Source organism: Trichechus manatus, unplaced genomic scaffold (genome assembly GCF_000243295.1).
Source record: "Trichechus manatus latirostris isolate Lorelei unplaced genomic scaffold, TriManLat1.0 scaffold00035, whole genome shotgun sequence".
In the NCBI taxonomy this organism is placed as follows: domain Eukaryota; kingdom Metazoa; phylum Chordata; class Mammalia; order Sirenia; family Trichechidae; genus Trichechus; species Trichechus manatus.
Window position 1 is genome coordinate 20,308,562 of NW_004443971.1, and position 21,649 is coordinate 20,330,210.

General features: G+C 34.6%; 1 protein-coding gene across 1 annotated transcript in view; it reads right to left on the bottom strand.

Annotated features, from left to right (window-relative positions):
- The window catches only part of LOC101344709 (complement factor H-like), a 101,845-nt gene that overhangs the window by 28,947 nt on the left and 51,249 nt on the right, over positions 1-21,649 (bottom strand). Inside the window, 6 exon segments of the mRNA XM_012555223.1 lie at positions 3,086-3,262; positions 4,541-4,720; positions 4,832-5,014; positions 6,005-6,181; positions 13,008-13,184; positions 14,396-14,578. Of these exon segments, the coding sequence (XP_012410677.1) occupies positions 3,086-3,262; positions 4,541-4,720; positions 4,832-5,014; positions 6,005-6,181; positions 13,008-13,184; positions 14,396-14,578 (1,077 nt within the window).

A 21,649-nucleotide genomic window follows, 5' to 3' on the forward strand; every position in this document is an offset into this window, starting at 1 on the left:
GATAAAAGAAAAAAATAGATCGAAAAACTGGAAAATGAGTAAATACAAAAAAGGAAAAAGAGAGAGAAGAAAACAAAACAAAGAAACAACAACAAAAAAAAAAAAAACAAAAAAAGAAAAAAGAAATGCTCCCAGGGATGTCACTGTGTGTCAGGACAGAGTAAGGGAGTAGCTCCTAATCCACATGGTACTACCTGGCTAGAAGGAGCTTCCAAGCCAAGAAAAGAGAAAGAAAACAAACACACACATAAAAACAGAACAAATCAGAACAAACAAACAAAAAGAAGCCCCGAGGGTCCCACCAGCGTGGCAGCACAGGCCAGGAAGCAGTTTCACTGTTGAGCAGTGTTTTGCAGCCTTTCCGAAGAAGCAAAGAAGGCACATGGAGCCCGGTATTTGAGAGAAAGGAGGGGGAGGTGGCGAGAGGTAAGGAAGAAATCTAAAGAGGCAGAAAAAAGCAACACCATCAACCAACAAATGGCACTCAGGGAGCCAGCCAGTGTGGGTGTGTGGAATCCAGGTAACACCAGGGTGAAGCCGGTGCTTCCCAGCCAAGAGACTGCGGCCACAGGAAGCAGAGGAGGCTGAGTGGGGGTGAAGATGGGTGGGAGGTGGGAAAGCATATATCGCTGGTTACCAGTTGTTCTGTCTCCTGCTGGAAGCTCCGTGAAGCTGTTTTCTCGAACCTCCTGTTCACTGATCACCGATAGGAGTCCAAGTTGGTGGATCTGTGCTGTGGTAGCTGATAGGGGACCTATGCATGTATCTCACCTCACTCTCTGTTCTCAGCCAGTTTCTTATTCCATTTGGTGTTTGGCTGAGTTCTTTATCTCTTCATTTGATGCTTAGGGTTTCAGGATTGACTCGTGACTCTGTTTGACTTAGTTTTTCAGATCTTTGCTGTGGAGAGATGGCGTGGTGCTTCTGACTATAGCATCATGTGCCCAGAAGTCCAAGAAATTGAATTCTTCATGAAAAATTTTTTTTACAAAATAGTAAACTACAGGATCAGATGGCTTCATAGATGAATTCTATAAAACATTTAAGGGAAAAAGAATACAAATTTTGCAGATACACTTTCAAAATACAGAGGATCAGGGACCACTTTTCAATTCATTGTATGAGGCCATACTATCCCTGATAACAAAACCAGTTACAGATATTGCAAGAAAATGTAACTGAACACCAATATACCCCATGATCATAGATGCAAAAAATCTCAACAATACAGTATCAAATTGAATACTTCAAAATATATAAGAATAATATTATCATGAGAATAATATATTACAATGAAGTAGAGTTTATCCCAGGAAAGAAAGATTTCTTTTACGTTTAAAACCAACATATGGAATTCAACATTTTTAACTAAATTAAGAAAATCATTTAATCATATACCAGTAAATGCAGAAAAAACATTTAAAGTCATTGAACATCCATTAATGATAAAATTTCTCACCTAACTAGGAACAGAAGGAAAATTCTTCCAACTCGTAAACAGCATTTTAAAAAATTCTAATGCTAACATCATAGTTGTGTCTAAATATCAAATGATCAGGAATAGATCAAGAGTGTTTGTTCTCACCACTTCCCTTCAACACTGTACTGGAGATTATAAACAGTGTTAGAATATAAGAAAAGAGGCAAAAACATAAAAATGGTACAGATAGAAATAAAATTTTTATTTGCAACGATGAAATTGTTTCCAGAAACTTCTAAGATTTCTAAGGCAACACCTAAAATGAATAAGGGAATTTAGGATGGCTTCAGGATGCAAATCAATATGCAAAAGTCGAGTATATCTCTTTATACTTGTATCAAAAAATTAGAAAATGTAATTTTGAAATATAATATTTATAATGACAAAAATGTAAATTAGAAATAATTATTTTAGCACTGCACACCTAAACTAAAAACATTATTGAGAAAAATAAACTAGATATAAATAATTGGAGAGATACATGACGTTTATAGATTGGAAACTCAATATGGTTAAGATGTCAATTCTCCCTAAGTTATCTACAGATTTGATGCCATCCCTTGTATTAACTAGGCAGGTATTTTCTAGTAATTAATACCATTTTCTTTTCCTAAAATTTCTATAGAAATGCAAAGACCAGAATAGTTACCTCTCTTGAAACCAAAACACACTGCCAGGCTTCACAATTTACTACGAAGTTACAGTTATGAAGGCATTGTGATTTGGGCATAAAGATAGAAAAATAAATAAATGAGCTGAATAGAGAGTTAAAAAATAAACCATCACTACTATAGTCAATTGCTTTTTCTTTTCAAAGTCTTTTCAACACATGTTCTTAGGACAACTGGCTATCCATATAAAAAAAGAACATCAACCCCTACTTGACACTGTACTCAAAAAGTAATATAAGATAAACATGTACCTAAATGCCAATGCTAAAACTATAAAGCTTCTAGAAGAGAATGCAGAGGAATGTGTACACTTCACTGCATATAAGTACTATTGCTTCCTATAAAAAAAAAGTATAAACACGTTCAACTGTAGACAGTAGGTTTGCTTTAGGATTGGTGTGAAACTACTATCTATATGCTATACCTGTATAAGTTGTTAAAAGTGTTGAGGATAATGGCACAGGTTTGTCACAGCTGGAGAAGACATTTATAGACAAGAAAATTGGTAAGACTAGAATGAACTCTGCTGTGTAATTGGAATTTGAGGTGTCACTACGACTCAGGGTTTTCAAGATAGATAGAAGTAGAAAAACAGATAAATAGATAACAGATAATCAATATAGGCATATGTATAGATTAGTTGTGTGTAATAAAAGGACTGAAGCAATGGGAGTTCAACAATAATGAGCACAACTTAGGGCCCAGATGTTAATGTAAAGCCGCCAAGTTTCTGTGTGGTTTGTTATACAGTTAATGCACATGACATAATCGTTATTCCAAAAGTGTTTTGGTTAGCTTTTAAATTACTTTGCTGCTTGAAAAGCAACTGATAAAATAAATAGCTAATTTTTTTTTTCAAAGACACAAAGATATCACTTTTCCAAGTTAGGAAGAAATAGAATACATTTTTAAAACATTGTAAAGAAGACCTTACCTGTGCAAGTTAGCTTGGGATCCCACCTTCCATTTATGCAGGTTGATTGTTTGTGTTCTGATTTTCCTCTACATCTGTAACTGAAGTTGGCATTATGATTAAATTTAGTCTGATCTGATAGTCTTGAATTGGATCCATGTATCCTTGATAATTTACACTTCTGAAGTTGTTCTGTTGCTATAAAATAAACATATTCCCATGAAAAGACTAATTATAAAAACAACTAAACAACTACTATATAACTCTAGCTACAGAATCAAAGATGTAATGAAATCATGATTTATGCTAATAAATTCTATCTATCAATTTATTCCTGATCTTACGGCATGAGAGACGGGCTATTATGTATAAATATAACTTTTGCATCCATTCTTTGAAATATCAGAGTAAACATCTGTCATAAAAACATTTTACACTTTGGGGATTTGAAGAGTCTAAGAGGTTTACTTTCTTGGATGGTCTACATACTGAACACTCATCATGCAACTTAATGTGGCCCCGTAGCTGAAATGTGTACAAATGTGCACATACTTTTGTTCTCCTGATCTCAAGAGACACTACATTATTTTTAATCAATAACCTTTAAAGCATTAGAAATAAAAAACATTACCTATGGGAATAGGATAAAAGAAGCTGCTACTTTAAATATATGTTTTCAGAAAAGTAATGAAATATAATTAAAAATATATCTAAGATGTGTTGTACAGAATCTAAATATTTTAGCAGATCTCTTCAAGATCACCAAAAGAACAGATACAGGGCTTGAAATAAGAAATTGGGTACTAAAAATCCCAACTTGTTTTGTTATATAATCTTAAGGTCTTTGAGAAGCTGTTTTAGACACCCATTATGTTGGAAACCCTAAAAATAAATCGTTGTTGGCTCAAAATGAATAAATATATAGACCATGCAAGCTTGTTATATAGCTACATATTTCAATAGTTCTATGATTATGGGAGTCCTTTTTGAATCTGATAAAGTAGAAATGTAAGTCTTTGATAGTGTTTGTTGTTAATGATTAGAAAAGCAGAATTGAGGGAAGCTGAACAGAGTTAAGAAAAGTCAAGTAATTGGTCAAAGAAAATAATGGCTTTGTAATGCAACCTTGAAAGAAAGAAAGGAGGCTGATTCAAGCATTTGGCTGCTAACCCAAATTTGGCAGTTTGAATCCACCTGGGAAACCCTGTGGGGAGTTCTACTCTGTCCTATAAGGTCGAGTAAAATTTAGCTTCACGTTATAATAATAAACCATATTAATCACAGGGACATAAGAACCATAATATTCTGTTGCTAGTTTTTATTTTTCCCCAATAGACACATATTGAACTATAAACAACAAATGTTTAGATTCATTACAATTCAAGAACTGACATTTTCAGCAATATTTCTAAATACACTTTTTAAGGTAAACATATTAAACTTTATTAAATGTCAATTTGAGAAGTATTTTCTCACCAGTACACTGAGGAAGTTGGGTCCACATTCCTTTGACACATGTAACTGATCTGTATCCAATCATTGTAAAGGATTCTCTGCAACTGAACTCCACTGAATGTCCATGGTGATAGGGAGGGTCAGAGGACAAGCTATAGCCATGCTCCAGTATAGGTACATCCCCACATGTACTCTCTTCCTCTGTGTAAATTTCACAGAAATAAGTTTCCCTTTAAAACATAATTTGTCTTTATAGGAGTACAAATAAAATTGCTGATTCAAGTTTAAATATTAATATTTTTTGTACATTACCAACACATATAGGCAAAGTTGTCCAATCTCCATCAACACATTGAATTTTCTTAGATCCCTTCATTAGGAATCTGGGATTGCAATCATATTCCACCACTTCACTGTGGTCATATTTTTCTTTCTTTGACCCCTTAATGTCCCCGTTGAGGAGCTGAGGAGGTGGACCACAAGATTTTACTTGCCCTACAGTAGAATTAATGTTTAAATAATAGTTGAGTAGTTTCTTTTACAATAAAAAATTAAGCAAAATGGAAAGATATTTATTATTTTTTCATGACAGCATTCTTAAACAATGAAAAAAGAATGGTGTTTACCCCAGGTTCTTATTTCTCAATTTTATTACTTATCCTGAACTAAAAATCCCTGGTGGCACAGTAGTTAAGGGCTTGGCTCCTAACTGAATGAAAGATCAGAGGTTAGAGTCCACCAGCCATTCTGTGGGAGAAAGATGTGGCAATCTACTTCCGTAAAGATTACAGCTTTGGGAACCCTATGGGGCAGTTCTACTCTGTTCCATAAGGTTTCTTTCAGTCAGAATCATCTTGACAGTAACAGCGTTTTTTTTTCTTTTTTTTTAAATACTGAACTACTTCATTGTAGGTATTGTTAAGCCTTTAAAATATGTTCAATAATCTGAATATTTTAAAGATGTGTAGAGGTTAGCAAATATAGTAGTGTAAATTAAAGTAGTATTTATACTCCATGGAAACATTGTTTCAAAATTTTTTGAAAAAGTACCATCACTTGAGACAATCTGTTGATCAACATATTTTAACTTTGATTAAGCCACAAATGTGATTGAATTGACTTTGAGCTGTTTGAATATTGTTTAGACAAGCACATTGAAACTTGGATAAGGTCCATCTATATAAAATGTTCAGCATTAATGGTGGCATTATAGGTAATTGAAAAGAAACAAAAGAAGTATCTCCAGTCTCAGTTGCCGTATATATATATCTCTCTGAATACTCCCAATACACATTTCAAGAAACAATTGGAGAGATATCTATCTGAGTCGTCTACCACCAGACCCATATCTGTCCCAGCTATAATGTCTCTGGCTTAATGTGTTACATTATAGATAATCTGAAACGCCACAAAAAATGAAACAAAGAAGGTGTTGATATCTAAAAAATTAACTGTTGTTTCATCAATTGTAAAATAAATATTCACCTTTACATGTTGGGGGATTTGGGGACCACCCAAAGTGGTAGCACTGAATGGAATCCGGTCCAACTCTTTTAGATCTCTGTCTACAGGAGAAATGCAGTACATCTCCAATTTTATATTTGTCTTTCTTGGGCGAAGCGTTTAAGTTTGGTGGTATATCAGGAACACCGCATTCTCTTTCTAAAAAAAAACAAAAGTAAAATAGTTTAATGAAAACATGTAATTTTTCATTATCAAAATAGGCTTTATACGTGTCATGCAAAAATGAGGTGCTGGGTGCTGCGCACAAAGAGGGGCATCAGATAAACCCTCTTCTATGGAGAAAACTTTGTACGCGCTGTCAGTTTATGTGGGACTCTGTGAGACATACTAAGGTACTGAATAGCAATGTGTATATTCTGAAAATGTATTTGTAAAGTAAACTTGTTTAGTTTGGATCTCATTTTATCACTGCTATGTATAAAATTTTTAAGGTTAATTTTTTCACTCTAAAAACAAAATTATTCTCTCACATAAAAAGGAATGTTATAGTTTTTATATTGCACACTCAATAAAAATTGATATTTATTTAATTAGCCAATTGATGTCAAGGCAATTCTGATTCACAGCAACCCTGTAAGACAGAGTAAAACTACCCCAACCATTTTCCAAGGCTGTAATCTTTACAGACACAGACTGCTACATCTTTTTTTCTGCAAAATGGCTAATGAGTTCGAACTGCTGACTTTCAGTTAGTAGCCAAGTACTTAACCACTGCACCATCAAGGCTCCTTTTAATATAATTGGGGAACCAGAATTCAGGAAAGATGCAATATCTAATGTATTTTAAGCTAGAGATCATTAAAAATCAATTAAATTTTCTACAAAGGAAGAAAACAAACACTCATTAATTTATAAAATTAAAAACTAGAATTTAAGACTTGGAATCATGCTAACAAGAAAATTCATAATATTAAAGAGTCAATATAAAATTAATCATAAAATTAAATATAAATTTAATATAAATTAAACTATATATACGATACAAATTAAAATGTAATATGAATTAACTATTTCAAAAAGGTAATGCCCAAAAATAAATAACTAAAAAATAAGCTTTTGTTTTTATTTTTATTTTGAGGTTAGCAGCTTAATTGAGATCACACTTGAACAAGAATCACTAAAATTCCTCTCTTAAATTTCAATTTCATTCTACTACATAGTAATTCTTTTATTTGTATTTGTGTTTGTTTACATATTTTGTACTCTTTTTACATAAATTATTTTTCTCATCAGGTTGTGGAACAAATTGTCCTAACGAGTAAACAAAATCTTGATTGTTGGGTGTTTTTCAACTAATACATTTACATACTATCACTTTATGATCCAGCCCTTGCCTACACATCCAACATTATCTTGTGCCTTCCCCTCTCTCAATCCAGTATCCAGGATTTCTCATCTTTTAATTTTTTGAATAAAGTCAAGTTCTTTGCAGCCTCAGCTGTTTCACACTCCCTTTCCCCTACTCTGAAAGGTTTTTTATCTTTCTTTTCATAAACACCTTCCTACACAAAACAGAGTTTTTTATCCCCTCCTATTTTTTTTTTTTAATCTAAATCCTTGGCTTCTTTTATTTCTTTGAACACAGTAATATATAAAATATACTTGTCATTTGCTTCTTTATTTGGTGTAATATATTATGTTCCCCACCCCGGTTCCCACTCTCCTATATTTTAATGAAAGCTCTGGAAAGGCAGGACTATATTTGTCTTTTTCAGTATTTTCTCCTAGCCTATTTAATAGGTGTTTGTTGACAGCCTAAATAAATCAGATTTAACTGGGCTGTCAACAGTGATAACCAAGTCTACCTCACCACTATAATAAACTCACTCTTCTACTCTCTGAAGTCTCTATTTTAAACCTTTTCTCGATGCCCAGTGCTCCTCCTTCTCCTACCCCCAAACACTGCTTATTCTCAGATGACCTTGCCTCATACTTCACAGAAAATAGAAACCATCACCTCCTGCTTCTTTCCAGCATTCAAGTTACAGAAGTCACTGTCCTTCTTTCCTCCTATTACAAAGTTGGAAGTAGCCCTGTTGTCACTGAAGCCTAGACCTCCAGAGGAGCTCTGGTTTCCTTTCCCTCCCACAGTCACAGGGACATATCTACCTGCTGTATTCAATCTCTGTCTGCTTCCCTCTCTACCACAGCCTTATCCTCAGTAGTCAGCATGTTCTCACAGCTACAATCTTAGCAAAAGGAAACAAATGAACAAACAAACAAAAACAGATAAAATTCTTTCCGTTAGTGTATAATTTCTTCTAGTCATGTTCTGAACTTTGTATTCCCTGTCACAGGCAAACTTCTTCAAACAGTTATGTCCATATGCTTCCTTTCTTAACGTTTTATTCCCTTCACATCTACGACAAGTTTACATCCTTAGTTTTTTTTCCCTCCTGATTCTCTAAATCCTCCTTTTTTCCATCTATATTGCCACCGATTCCTCTTCTTTTTAACCTTTTTATGTTGAAATGTTTCAGGGCTTAGTCCAACATTCTCTTCCTTTTCATTTTGTATATTATACTAATTAGATGACATAATTTATATGTTAATAATCCAAATGAATTTAGAGACAATCTCAGGAATAGATTTGACCCATTTAACATTAATGACCAAAGACCAGATGAACTGTGGAATGACATCAAGAACATCATGCATGAAGAAAGCAAGAGGTCATTAAAAAGACAGGAAAGAAAGAAAAGATTATCATAAACATCAAAAGAGACTCTGAAACTTGCTTTTGAACATAGACTAGCTAAAGCAAATGGCAGAAATGATGACGTAAAAGAACTGAACAGAAGATTTCAAAAAGCAGTTTGAGAAGACAAAGTAAAATATTATAACGAAATGTGCAAAGGCCTAGAGTTAGAAAACCCAAAGGGAAGAACATGCTCAGCATTTCTTAAGCTGAAAGAACTGAAGACAAAATTCAAGCCTCAACTTGCAATTTTGAAAGTATGTACTGGGAAAATATTAAATGACACAGGAAGCATCAAAAGAAGATGGGAATAATAGACAGTCAATCTACCAAAAAGGACTGGTTGATGTTTAACCATTTCAGGAGGTAGCATATGACCAAGAACCAATGGTACTGAAAGAAGAAGTCCAAGCTGCACTGAAGGCATTGGTGAAAAATAAGGCTCCAGGAATTGACAAAATACCAACTGATATGGTTCAACAAACGGATGCAGCACTGGAAGCGCTCACTCCTCTATGCAAAGAAATTTGAAGACAGCTACCTGGCTAACCAACTGGAAGACAGCCATATTTGTACCCATTCCAAAGAAAAATGATTCAACTAAATGCAGAAATTATTGAACCATATCATTAATATGACACACAAGTAAAATTTTGATGAAGATCGTTGAAAAGTAGTTGCAGCAGTACATTGGGAAGGAGCTGCCAGAAATCCAAGATGGATTCAGAAGAGAACATAGAACAAGGTAAATCATTACTGATGTTAGATGGATCCTGGCTGAAAGCAGAGAATACCAGAAAGATGTTTACTTGTGTTTTATTGAGTATGTAAAGGCATTGGACTGTGAAGATCATAACAAATTATGGATAACATTGCAAAGAATGGGAATTTCAGAACACTTAATTGTGCTCATGAGGAACTTGTACATAGACCAAGGGACAGTCATTGGAACAGAACAAGGGGATACTGCATGGTTTAAAGGCAGGAAAGATGTGCTTCAAGGTGGTATCCTTTCACCATATTTATTCAATCTATATGCTGAGCAAATAATCCGAGAAGCTGGACTATATGAAGAAGAATGCAGCATCAGGATTGGAGGCAACTCATTAATAACCTGCAATATGTAGATGACACAACCTTGCTTGCTGAAAATGAAGAGGACTTGAAGCACTTACTGAGGAAGATAAAGACTACAGCCTTCAGTATGGATTACTCCTCAATATAAAGAAAACAAAAATCCTCACAACTGGAACAATAAGCAAAATCATGATAAATGGAGAAAATATTGAAGTTGTAAAGGATTTAATTTTACTTGGATCCACAGTTACAGCCAATGGAAGCAGCAGTCAAGAAATCAAATGATATATTGCACTGGGCAAATCTGCTGCAAAAGACCTCTTTAAAGTGTTACAAAGCAAAGATGTCACTTTAAGAAATAAGGTGCACCTGACTCAAGCTATGATATTTTCAATCCCCTCATATGAATGCAAAAGCTGGACAATGAATAAGGAAGAACAAGGAAGAATTGATGCCTTTAAATTATGGTGTTGGCAAAAAATATTGAATATATCAAGGATCGCTAGAAGAATGAACAAATATGTCTTGGAAGAAGTACAGCCAGAATGCTGTACTTAGAAGCAAGGATGGCAAGATTTTGCCTCACATACTTGGACATATTATCAGGAGGGACATTCCCTGGAGAAGGATATCATGCTTGGTAAAGTAGATGGTCAGTGAAAAAGAGGAAGATGGTTAATGACATGGATTGACACAGTGGCTACAACAATGGGCTCAATCAAAACAATGATTGTGAGGATGGTGCAGGACTGAACAGTGTTTCATTCTTTTGTAACAGGATCACTATGAGTCAGAACAGACTTGATGGCACCTGTCAACAACAACAATCCAAATGTACATCTACTGGCTACACCTATATATCCAACTCTCCAGCTTCCATATCCAATTTGAATGACTATGAGTAGTTCAACCATAATGTATCCAAGCCAGAAGTTGTGGTGTTCATCCCAAAAGTAGTCTCTGTCCTGCCAACATCATTTTATAAAATGGCTGTAGTGCAATGAATCAATTTTATATGGCCCTTCTAGCCATGGTCTTGTAACTCCCACAAAATGATTGGGTGGGCCACAGTCTTACAAGTGATTGGTATATTATTGTTCAAATTGAGTGATCTACCTAGGAGGTTGGTTAGAACATGGTCCTGTTTGGAGGACCATGCCTTGAAATTGGCAAGGAGTTTCCATATATAAGGGCCAATCCCACAGAGGTTGAGAGAGTCCTCATTATCATCAAGAAGAGTCTTGAGCGGAGTACGTCCTTTGTACCTGGGATCTCTGTGCAGAGAACCTCTTAGACCCAGAGAAGAGAGCTGTAACAATGAAGAAGATGTGAGACAGCAAGTAACACTGACATGCACAGCAGGGTCAGGTGGCAGAGAAACAGCTACAGCAGTGTGAGTGATAGGATCTTCAAGACCAGCCGTGGCCTTTCTGGCCCATGGAGAGAGAGCTGAGCGCCTCCAAGCAGGAGGCTTGCTGAGAAATGAGGTGCCCAGGCACTTGTTGAAGGAGCTAAAAGAGCTATAACACTTGTCCCTGAATGTCCTGTGCCCTGTGCTAGGGTTGCACAACTCTCCCCCTTGGGCAGCAAAGCAGGATCCATGCAGGCCTTCCGGCGGGGTAGGCATGGAAAGCATGGCAGGATCCAGTTGTAGAGGCCTGGAAGGTTCCACCAGCAGAGGCTCAGGATATCCCGTGCAGGAGAATTCCTGTGAATGAGGTGAGGCTAAGTGAGGCCCAGCATAAGAGAGTAGAAGACTTGGGAGCCATGCAGGCCCCCAGAAGTGTGGTGGTAGCCAGAGGCAGCAGTGATGTGAAGACAGCATCTGACCTGAATAACATTGTGCCTGCCCAGCAACATAAGAATGGACATGGGTAATTTGGGGAAGGGTAAGCATTTCCCCTTTGAGAATCTGTTGTAATTGTTTACTGTTTGCTTCCTATAAATACTAATAATGACCTTCACTTTGCTAACACTGTTAAGTGTCTCATGTGTTCAGCTTGATCACAGATGAATGTAGCGTCCATGGAACCGCTGATGCCAGTGGTTGTATATACCTCATTCCTAGCAGTTTAATGGCTGCCTGGAAGTTTGAGGTACAGCCTGTCTGCATGTGCAATACAGACAGACAGACAGATAGGCATACAGTGGCATTACCATTTACCTACTTGTTATTGAAAAACAAAGCAAAACATATGAGTCCCTTGACCTAACATTTATAACATTGCCTCTCCTTTCTACCACCAAATATATCCCAAATTTATCCTCTGCTCTGCATCTCCTCAGCCATCACCTTATCTCAATCCCCACCATTTCTCATTCTACATGGACTCACTGCTTCCTGTTTTGACTATCTCATGCACAGCATCCAGGAACAAATAACAACAAAAAACTTTCACAAATGTAAGTCTATTTATATCATTGTTTTTGTTAAAACTCTTTTGTCTTTTCATCAAGCATAAAGTTTATCCAATGCTAATATGATCTGAAATAACCTGGATAATCTTGCCTTTGCCTCCTATCCAACCTCTGCTCATAAAATTATCTCACATCTTGACTAGACTCTTCTCATCCTGGCATTTCCCAAATAGTATTTTTCTTTTAGAAGTTTGCACATATTTTTTCCTTTGCTTGGAACTCTCTATATCCACTCATTTCTTACAGATTCCAGGTTAATTTCTATTCATAGAAAACAGACAACTGTTTGGTAAACATACAAGAGATTTTCAGAATAGTCCAGAGAACGTGTTGATGTCTGAAAATGAAGAGTTCCTGGTAGGAGCTGAAGAAATTAACACTCAAGGTGGGAAGGCAAAAGCAAAAACTCAGGAGTAAAATAGCTGAAGAGGTTGTGACTAACCATACTTTGGTAATGGGTGTCAAGTTTTAAATATTTTCAAGATTTGCATTTAGGATTACTTGAAAACAATTTATATTTTAATGACGTTTATCTGTAATGTATGTGGTCCATTGCTTTGATGCACTGTTTTAAATAGATTATTATCTTTGGGCTTCAAAACACCATCTCCTCCCAATTTGCATTAAATCAGAAGAAGACACATAGATTTTAAACATTGTTCCTTAACAATGTCTCTAGATAATTAAATTACCTCCCAAAAGGAACATATACAAATTTTAATATCCTAAAAAAATGAATACCAGGAAAAAAAAAAAAAGGACAGTACTTACCATAACACGTGGGTGTGTCAGACCAACCATCATCACCACATACTATAGAGCCTGTGGTGCTTCCACCTGTGTTTTCATAGCCAGCTCTGCATTCATAGTCCAGCTTGTCATTGAGCTTAAACCATGTGCCATCACTTTTTGGTCTGGCATTCTCAAAGAATGGCATATCACAAGATTCTAATGCAAAAAAAAAAAAAAAAAGATTCTAATGCATGATAAAATTGAGGATTTCATTTCATGTTATTGAGTGGGCAAGTTAAGTAAATCCCTTCCCAGAAACAAGACTCCTTTATCTGACGTAATCTCTTCCATAATAAGCCTTGTAATAGATATTTGATTCCAATGCAGTATAAAATGTGTTGATATGAGAGTAACTTTTGTCATTTTTCCTTTAGCCAGAGCCCATAGTCAACATAAAAATTGAAAAACAAATTAAAAAAATAATTACACAGTAGGAAAGATATCTTTTACTTCAAAAATATCACTGAGGAGTTTTGGGAAAATAAAGTGTGTATAAAGGCAAAACAAGCAAATTGTTCTTAGAGGATCTTTATAAACATCCAGATAGTGGGGCAGGAAAACTTTCAACACAATAGAGTTTAGCACAATCAAGAAATGTTTCTCTTCATTACCTAGAAGTTAATGAAGATCTTCCAAAAGGACAGCAGGAATTTTCATAAGTGGACATCTCCTATGGCATTAATTGCATAAATTATAAAGGTCAAATTCTTGGGGAATTCTGCACTATGGACTCATCTCTTCACTTAAAAACATGACATTTGTGTCTAGGAGCAAGGACTCCAATACAAAATGCTAGTCACCTAAACACAGGCACAACAGACAGGAAGATTTCAGATGAAAACGAGCAAGTCTACAGGAAAATATTCATGAGACTCCGTCACAGATTTCTAAATCACGGGGTTGCTTTAAAGTGGGAAAAACTTGAAAAGATGGAATGATCCTCCTTCCTATCAGTAATTACTCTAAAAAGGCAAAAGAGACTTAACTAAAGAACTATATACGTACATGTATATGTATATGATTTCCACATTATATATATGATTTCTACATTATGTATATGACTTCTACATTATGTATATGATTTCTTTATTATATATGATTTATACATTATATATGATTTCCACATTATATACATGATTTGTATATTACGTATATGATTTCTATGTTATATATATGATTTCTACATTATATATAGAAATTCTACATTATATATATATATATATATAATTTCTCAAAGAGTTTATTTATCCTTACAAATGGAAACATTTTGGCCCCACCCCACACTCCCACCCTCTATAAAAGAGAATTAATTACAGTAAACGTTTGTAAAACTATCATCGGGAGAATAAGCCTAATAAATTACTTACTAATGCATATGGGTTGAGTAGACCATCCACTTTCCAAGCACGTGATAGATTCTGATATTTTACCCTCTGCTGTTACATATCCTGGTTTACACGTATATTGTGTTTGATAATTTATAGGATACATATACTTAGATTCAGAAATAAATCCATTCTGAATTTTTATATCTGATTTTGAACATGCTTCTAGATGAAGAAGGCATAAGGAAAAGATAAGCATATGTTTAATAAATATTTTTTATTCAGAATCGAATAATATGGCAACATAATAAAATAATAAGTCATTTGTAAATGAACATCTGAAGTAACTGTAATAATCCAAGTTCTTGTGTCAGAGAAAATAAGCTGTTTCCTAAGATATTAAGTCAAGATGCATTATTAAAGATTTTTTTTAAACAAGGAAAGATTTAAAACAAGCACCAAGAAAGAATCAGTTGTTTAAAGAGCTTTACCATGTTGTAGGATTCCAGGTCCATTAGACAATTAGATTTTTATAATTTCTTAAATGAATTATGAGTGCTGTGCCATTAATAGATTGATAATTGCCATAGTGTCAACTCTGACAGAATGAAACGTTGTCTAGTGTTGCATCATCCTCATGATACCAACATCTTCAAGTCAATCCTTGCAAATATTTTACCAATCCTTCTCACCAAGAATCTCCCTCATACTTGCTATCCCTTTTTCACCAAACATGACGTCCTCCTCTAGTGACCGATCCCTCCTGATGATGTGCCCAAAGCAAGTGATTTAGACAATGTTCTGTTGTGATCCATAAGGTTTTCATTGGCTAATTTTCAGAAGTAGATGACCAGGCCTTTGTTCCTAGTCTTTCTTAGTCTGGAAGATTTGCTGAGACCTGCCCATCATAAGTGAGCCTGCTGGTATTTGAAATACCAGTGGCATAGCTTTCAGCATCATAGTAAAATGCAAGTGAACACAGGAAGTGGTACTTTGGAAGAAATTTGTCACACTAAATACCTGTATTAGAAAAGAAAAAGTGCTCCACATCAATGACTTCAAGTTACACATTAAGCATTAGAAAAAGTAGGATATTAAACCCAAAGAAAACAGAAGGAAAAAAAAGAAAGATCAGAGCAAAAATAAACAAAGTAAAAAAAAAAAAAAAAAAAAGAGGCAATTAATGGAACAAAAATCTTAAATGAATATAATTGCAAACCTTTAAACAGACCAATCAGGAGAAAAAAAAGAGAGAATACACAAATTACTAATATCAACAGAAATTAAAAGGATAATAAAGGGACATCATGAACAATATTATGTCAGTAAACTCAAGAACTTAGAGACTTGTCAGATTTCTTAGGGCAACAACCTACCAAAGCTCAATCAAGAAAGGACAGATAACATGGATATACTTATATGTATTAAATAAGTTGAATTTGTAGATTAAAAAAAAAAAAACTTTCCCCAAAAGAAAAGTCCAAGTACAAATGGCTTCATTAGTGAATTCTACCAAACTCTTAAGGGAGAAAAAAATTATAATTCTACACAGATTGTCCATAAAATTGAAGAGAGAGGAAACATTTGCATTTTCATCATATGAGGCTAGCATTATCCTGTTACCAAAACCAAAGAAAGACATTACAAATACTTAAAAACTGCAGACCAGTATCCCTCATGAACAAAGATGCAAAGCTTCATAACAAAATTTTAACAATTGCATCCAAAATTCTATAAAAAGGATAATCTATTAAGATCAAATGAGTTTTCAAAGGATACAAGAATGGCTTATCATTAGAAAAGCTATCAGTGTAATTCATCATTCTAAGAAGCTAAAAAAAAAGAAAAATAGACATCTCAATGGTGAAACACTGAATGTGTCTACCCTAAGATCAGAACAATACATGGATGTTTACTATCATCACATCTATTCAATATTTCACTGGAGGTTCTGGTCAGTAAAACAACCCAGGAAGAAGAAATAAAGAGCATCTGGATTGGAATACAAGTAAAAATGTCTTTATTTGCAGTTGCCATGATATCTTTATAGACAATCCAAAGGATTACTAGAATTAAGAGGTGAGTTTAGCAAGGTTATGAGATATTATGAGATCAATAAACACAAGAAAATCAATTTATTCTTATGAACTGTCGTAAATTAAAATTCAAAAAAATATTGTGCCCACTGGCATAAAAACATGAAATATTTAGGAATAAATCTAATAAAATGTGTGCAAGATCTGTGCATCAAAAACTAGAAATTATTGCTGAGAAATATTAAAGAATACTTAATAAATGAATGGATGTAATGTGTTCATGAGTCAGAAGACTCAATACAGTTAATTCAGTTTTCCCAATCAATACTGATCTACAGATTCAATGCAATTCTCATAAAAATCCTAGAATTTTTTTTTTAGTAATTGTCACAATTGTTCAAAAAGTCATATAGAAATGAAAAAGACTTCTAACAGATTTTTGAAAGAAATTAACAAAGTTGGAGAGTTAACACTACCCAATGTCAAGATATTAAAAACTTAGCTAGTCAAGCCAGTGTAGAGTTTGTGTCAAGTTAGAGAAAAGATCATTGGAACAGAACAGAGAGTCCCAAAGTAGACCCAAACATCTATGGATAACTGATATTTTACAAGTATGCTAAGGCAATTTAGTGGAGAAAAAATTTTTTTTAACAATAGGTGCTGCAACTATGGAATATTAAAATGCACATAAGTAAAGTTTGCTCTATGCCTCTCATCATATAAAAAAATGAACTCAATATAGAACACAGACCTAAATGTAGACTGTAAAATTTCTAGAAGGAATTATAAAGTAAAATCTTACAATCTTAAGTTAGGGAAAGATTTCTTACATATGACATCAAATAAAAAAGAAACCTTGTGGAAAAAAATCCTACTCTTATTCAACTTTGCACTGGAAGATCTAGCTAATGCAACAAGGCAAGAAAGAAGGAATAAAATACATAGACAGTGATTGGAAAGGAAGAAATGAAACTCTATCAAAGATGGTATGATTGTCTACACAGAAACCACAAAGATCCTACAAAAAAAGCTCCAAGAACTAACATATCGGTTTAATAAGGTCTTGAAATATAAGGCCAATATACAATATTTGATCATATTTTTGTATACTCACAATAAACAAATGGAAAACTAAATTAAAAAACAGTGCTATTTACAATAGTGTCAAAAAACATGAAATACTTAAGAATAAATATAACAAAATATGTGCAACAAATACTGATGTAAGAAACTTTTAAAAGATCTAAATAAATGAAAAAATATACCATCTTAATAGACTGGAAACTCAACATTGTTATGATGTCAACTGACACCAAATTTATTTTTAAATTTATTGTAATTCCAACCAAAATCTTTACAAAAATTTAGTAGATATTAATAAGCTGATTCTAAAATTCCCATAGAAAGTCAAAGGAACCAGAAAATCCAAAACAATTTTTTAGAAGTACAAAGTTGGAGGACTCACACTACCTAAGTTTCTTAAGACTTACTAAAAATGATAGTAATTTAAACAGTATGTTGTATCGGTGAAAGAATAAACACATAGAGGAATGGAACAGAATAGAGAGTCCAGTTGTGGGCCCACACATATATGGTAATTGATATTTGATAAAGAAGCAAAGGCAATTCAATGGAGAAAGAATAGTCTTTTCAACAAATGGTACTATAACAATCAGGTATCAAAATGAAAAATAATGAATATTGCCATATTCCTCACATTTTATACAAAAATTAACTTAAAATTGATCACATAACTAAATTTAAAACATAATACTATAAAATTTCTACAAGAGCACATGCTCTTGGTTTAGACACTTTTTAGATATGTATAATATAATGCATAAAGGAAAAAATTGATAAATTGGAATCAAAATTAAGCATATCTTTACGAAAAACACTAGAAAAAGAATGAAAACTTAAGGCACAGATGGGGCAGTGGCACATGCAAAACACATATCTGACAAAGCACTATTGTCTAGAATAAATTACAAACTCTCTAAAATTCAATAATCATAAAAATATCAATAAAAAAATGGATGAAAGATTTGGCCAACTTCACCAAAGAAGACACACGGATGGCAAATAAGCACAGAAAAAGTGTTTAACAGCATTAGTCATTAGGGAATGAGATACTAACACATACATATTAGAACGGTAAAAAAAAAAATAAAGACCAAAAATAAAAACAAAGTAAAACAAAAACTTCACCATATCAAATATTAGCAAAGCTGTGGAGCAACTGGAACACTCATCCATTAAGGGTAGAGGATGCTGTGAATACAAATGGTCACTATGAAGGAAGTTTTTGTGGTGATAAGATTGTTCTTTTTACAGAATATTTATCCTGATGACTTATCTATATGTCAAATCTTATAGAACTGTACACTAAAATATAAAAAGATGTTAATGCATATAATTAAAAAATTATACCTGGTTATCACCAAAAAATTTCAAATTTAAGGATATTAGATGCAGGTATATTAATATCTCCAATTTCATTGTTTAATAGTCCATTATGGCTAGTGAGAGATAACGAGGGATCCTGAAAACTAACTGTAGATTCTAGAGAACTGAGAAAAGTAGATACTTTCAGAAGCATCTGTCAAAATGCTGTTAACTTTTAAGCTGCAAAACAAGCTAAGAGGAATTGGTATTCTGTCACCAATTTGCTAATGTTTCCTTTTCAATACCTATTTTAAAGGCAACCAAAGTCAATTTGTATTCATGTAGGACAAACTATGATACATGTTTATGTTCTCCCACAAGTATATTTGAATTCTTCCACTTATTGCTTCAACGTGTTTATAATACATTTAGATTAGTTTCAGTTGAAAAGCACTGTTCTTCCTTATCTTGATGATACACTGTTGCTATCTCAGTCTGAAGATCAACCTAAAGGTTTTTTTATTAGCTAGCCACCATAAAAAAAAAAAAAAAACAGCTGATGTTGAATATACTCCAACTCATGAATACTGCATGTGTTTCAGAGTATAACTGTGCTCCATAAGATTTTCCATTTTTTGGAAGCAGATCACCAAGCCTTTCTTCCAAGGCACCTCTAGGTGGATTTGAACCACCAACCTTTCAGTTGGTAGCTAAGCACTTAACCATTTGTGCCACCAAGCACTTAACCATTTGTGCCACCTAGGGACTCTTATGTAACAACCACAAAGTCCTAAATAACCTAACTAAAGTATGGGACCTTAGCACAACAGTAACATTCTTAGCCATAACATGGGCCAGAGGGACTAGGGACATTCTTCAAACAACCAATGATAATTCTGTGGAGTCTTTTTTACCCTGTCAACTAAAAAATCAAAGCAAGAAGCACAAAATATGTTTGGATTGCTTGACTTCTGGAGAAATTGCATACCACACCAGGGAATGTTATTAGTCTCTATTAAACAATCTACCAGAAAAAAAAAAAATAACAGTATCATCGGACTCTGATAGCAGCTATGGGCCACCTCTCAAGGGGATATAAGTAGCACATCACTGTCAGGTGGATTGTATTAGCTTATTACCCATGCATCCAGGTAGATACTAATGTTCTTGCCAGGGATACATGTTCTGCATATGGATTTTCATACCTAGTAACTAAAGCAAATGTCTTTAACTCTCCTTGAGACTCACAGCAGAAAACATTTCAATTTGATCCCCTTGATCAGGGATCATATTCTACTGCCAGTGTAGTTTGATGATGGGTTAGAAAAGCATCATATACAATGAACTGAACTTACATACTTTACAACTGACAATAAACTGGACTGATTAAAAATTGGTTGTGTTGGGGGAGGGAGAGGGAGGAGGAATCACAAACTAGATAGTAGACAAGGATCAACTTTGGTGAAGGGAAGGACAACACACAATACAGGGGAAGTCAGCACAACTGGACCAAAGCAAAAGCTAAGAAGTTTCATAAACACATCCAAACACTTTGAGGGAAAGCGTAGCTGGGGCTGGGGCCTAGGGACCATAGTTTCAGGGAGCATCTAGGTCAATTGACGTAACATAGTTTATTAAGAAATGTTATATATCCCACTTTGGTGAGTGGTGTCTGGTGTCTTAAAAGCTTGGGAGCAGCCATCTAAGATACATCAATTGGTCCCATCCCACTTGGAGCAAAGGAGAATGAAGAAAACCAAAGACACAAAGAAAATATTAGCCCAAAAGACTAAGGGACCACATGAACCAGAGACTCCACCAGCCTGAGACCAGAAGAACTAGATGGTGCCCTGCTACCACCAATGACCTCCCTGACAGGGAACAGAACAGAGAGTCCCTGATGGAACCGTAGAAAAATGTAGAGCAGAGATCAAATTCACGTAAAAAGACCAGACTTAATGGTCTGACAGAGAAGAGGAATCCCCAAAACTATGGCCCCTGGACACACTGCTAAAAAAAGAAGAGAGAGAGGAAAAAAAAGGATATGAAGAACTTTTTCAGTTTCAAAAAGGAAAAGAATTATGACCTAGTTGAAAAATATTCAAAGGATATGCAAAATAACTTCACAAAAGAATAAATGCAAATGAAGAGTAAGCAATTAAATAACTCAGCCTGACCTATAAAATGTGTTAACCAACCCCCCCAAAAAAATGGTTAAACTGTATATAACATATTAAAGACTAAAAAAAAAATGACTGTGTTGGGGAGTGGTGATAAGAGAGTGAAGGAACAGACTGCATGACTGAATGGATGTATGTTAAAATTTAATATATATGGAAGTAAAGGGGGATCGCATGTGGACTGAATTTGAAATATTTTAGGTAAGATAGGGAGGAGGTACGGTATAACACAGGAACTTTAAAAAACCAAAAAACTTCCTAGCTATTTCTAAAAATGATTTATGCTTCCTGATCTTATATGCCTGGGACCTAAGTGCATTTATAAGTTCAGAGAAGGATCAGTTGTTAATGTGAACCATAATAATATCTCTAAATACTACTGCAAATTCCCAGACGCATTATGTGATGGATTACTTCCTCTATGTGTCTGTCAGTTTGTCGTACTGTGGGGGCTTATGTGTTGCTGTGATGCTGAAAGCTATGCCACTGGTATTCAGATACCAGTAGGGTCACCCATGGTGGACAGGTTTCAGCTGAGCTTCCAGACTAAGACAGACTAGGAAGAAGGACCTGGAAGTCTACTTCTGAAAAGAATTAGCCAGTGAAAACCTTATGAATAGCAGCGGAACATTGCCTGATACAGTGTTGGAAGATGAGCCCCCGAGGTTGGAAGGCCCTCAAAAGACAACTGGGGA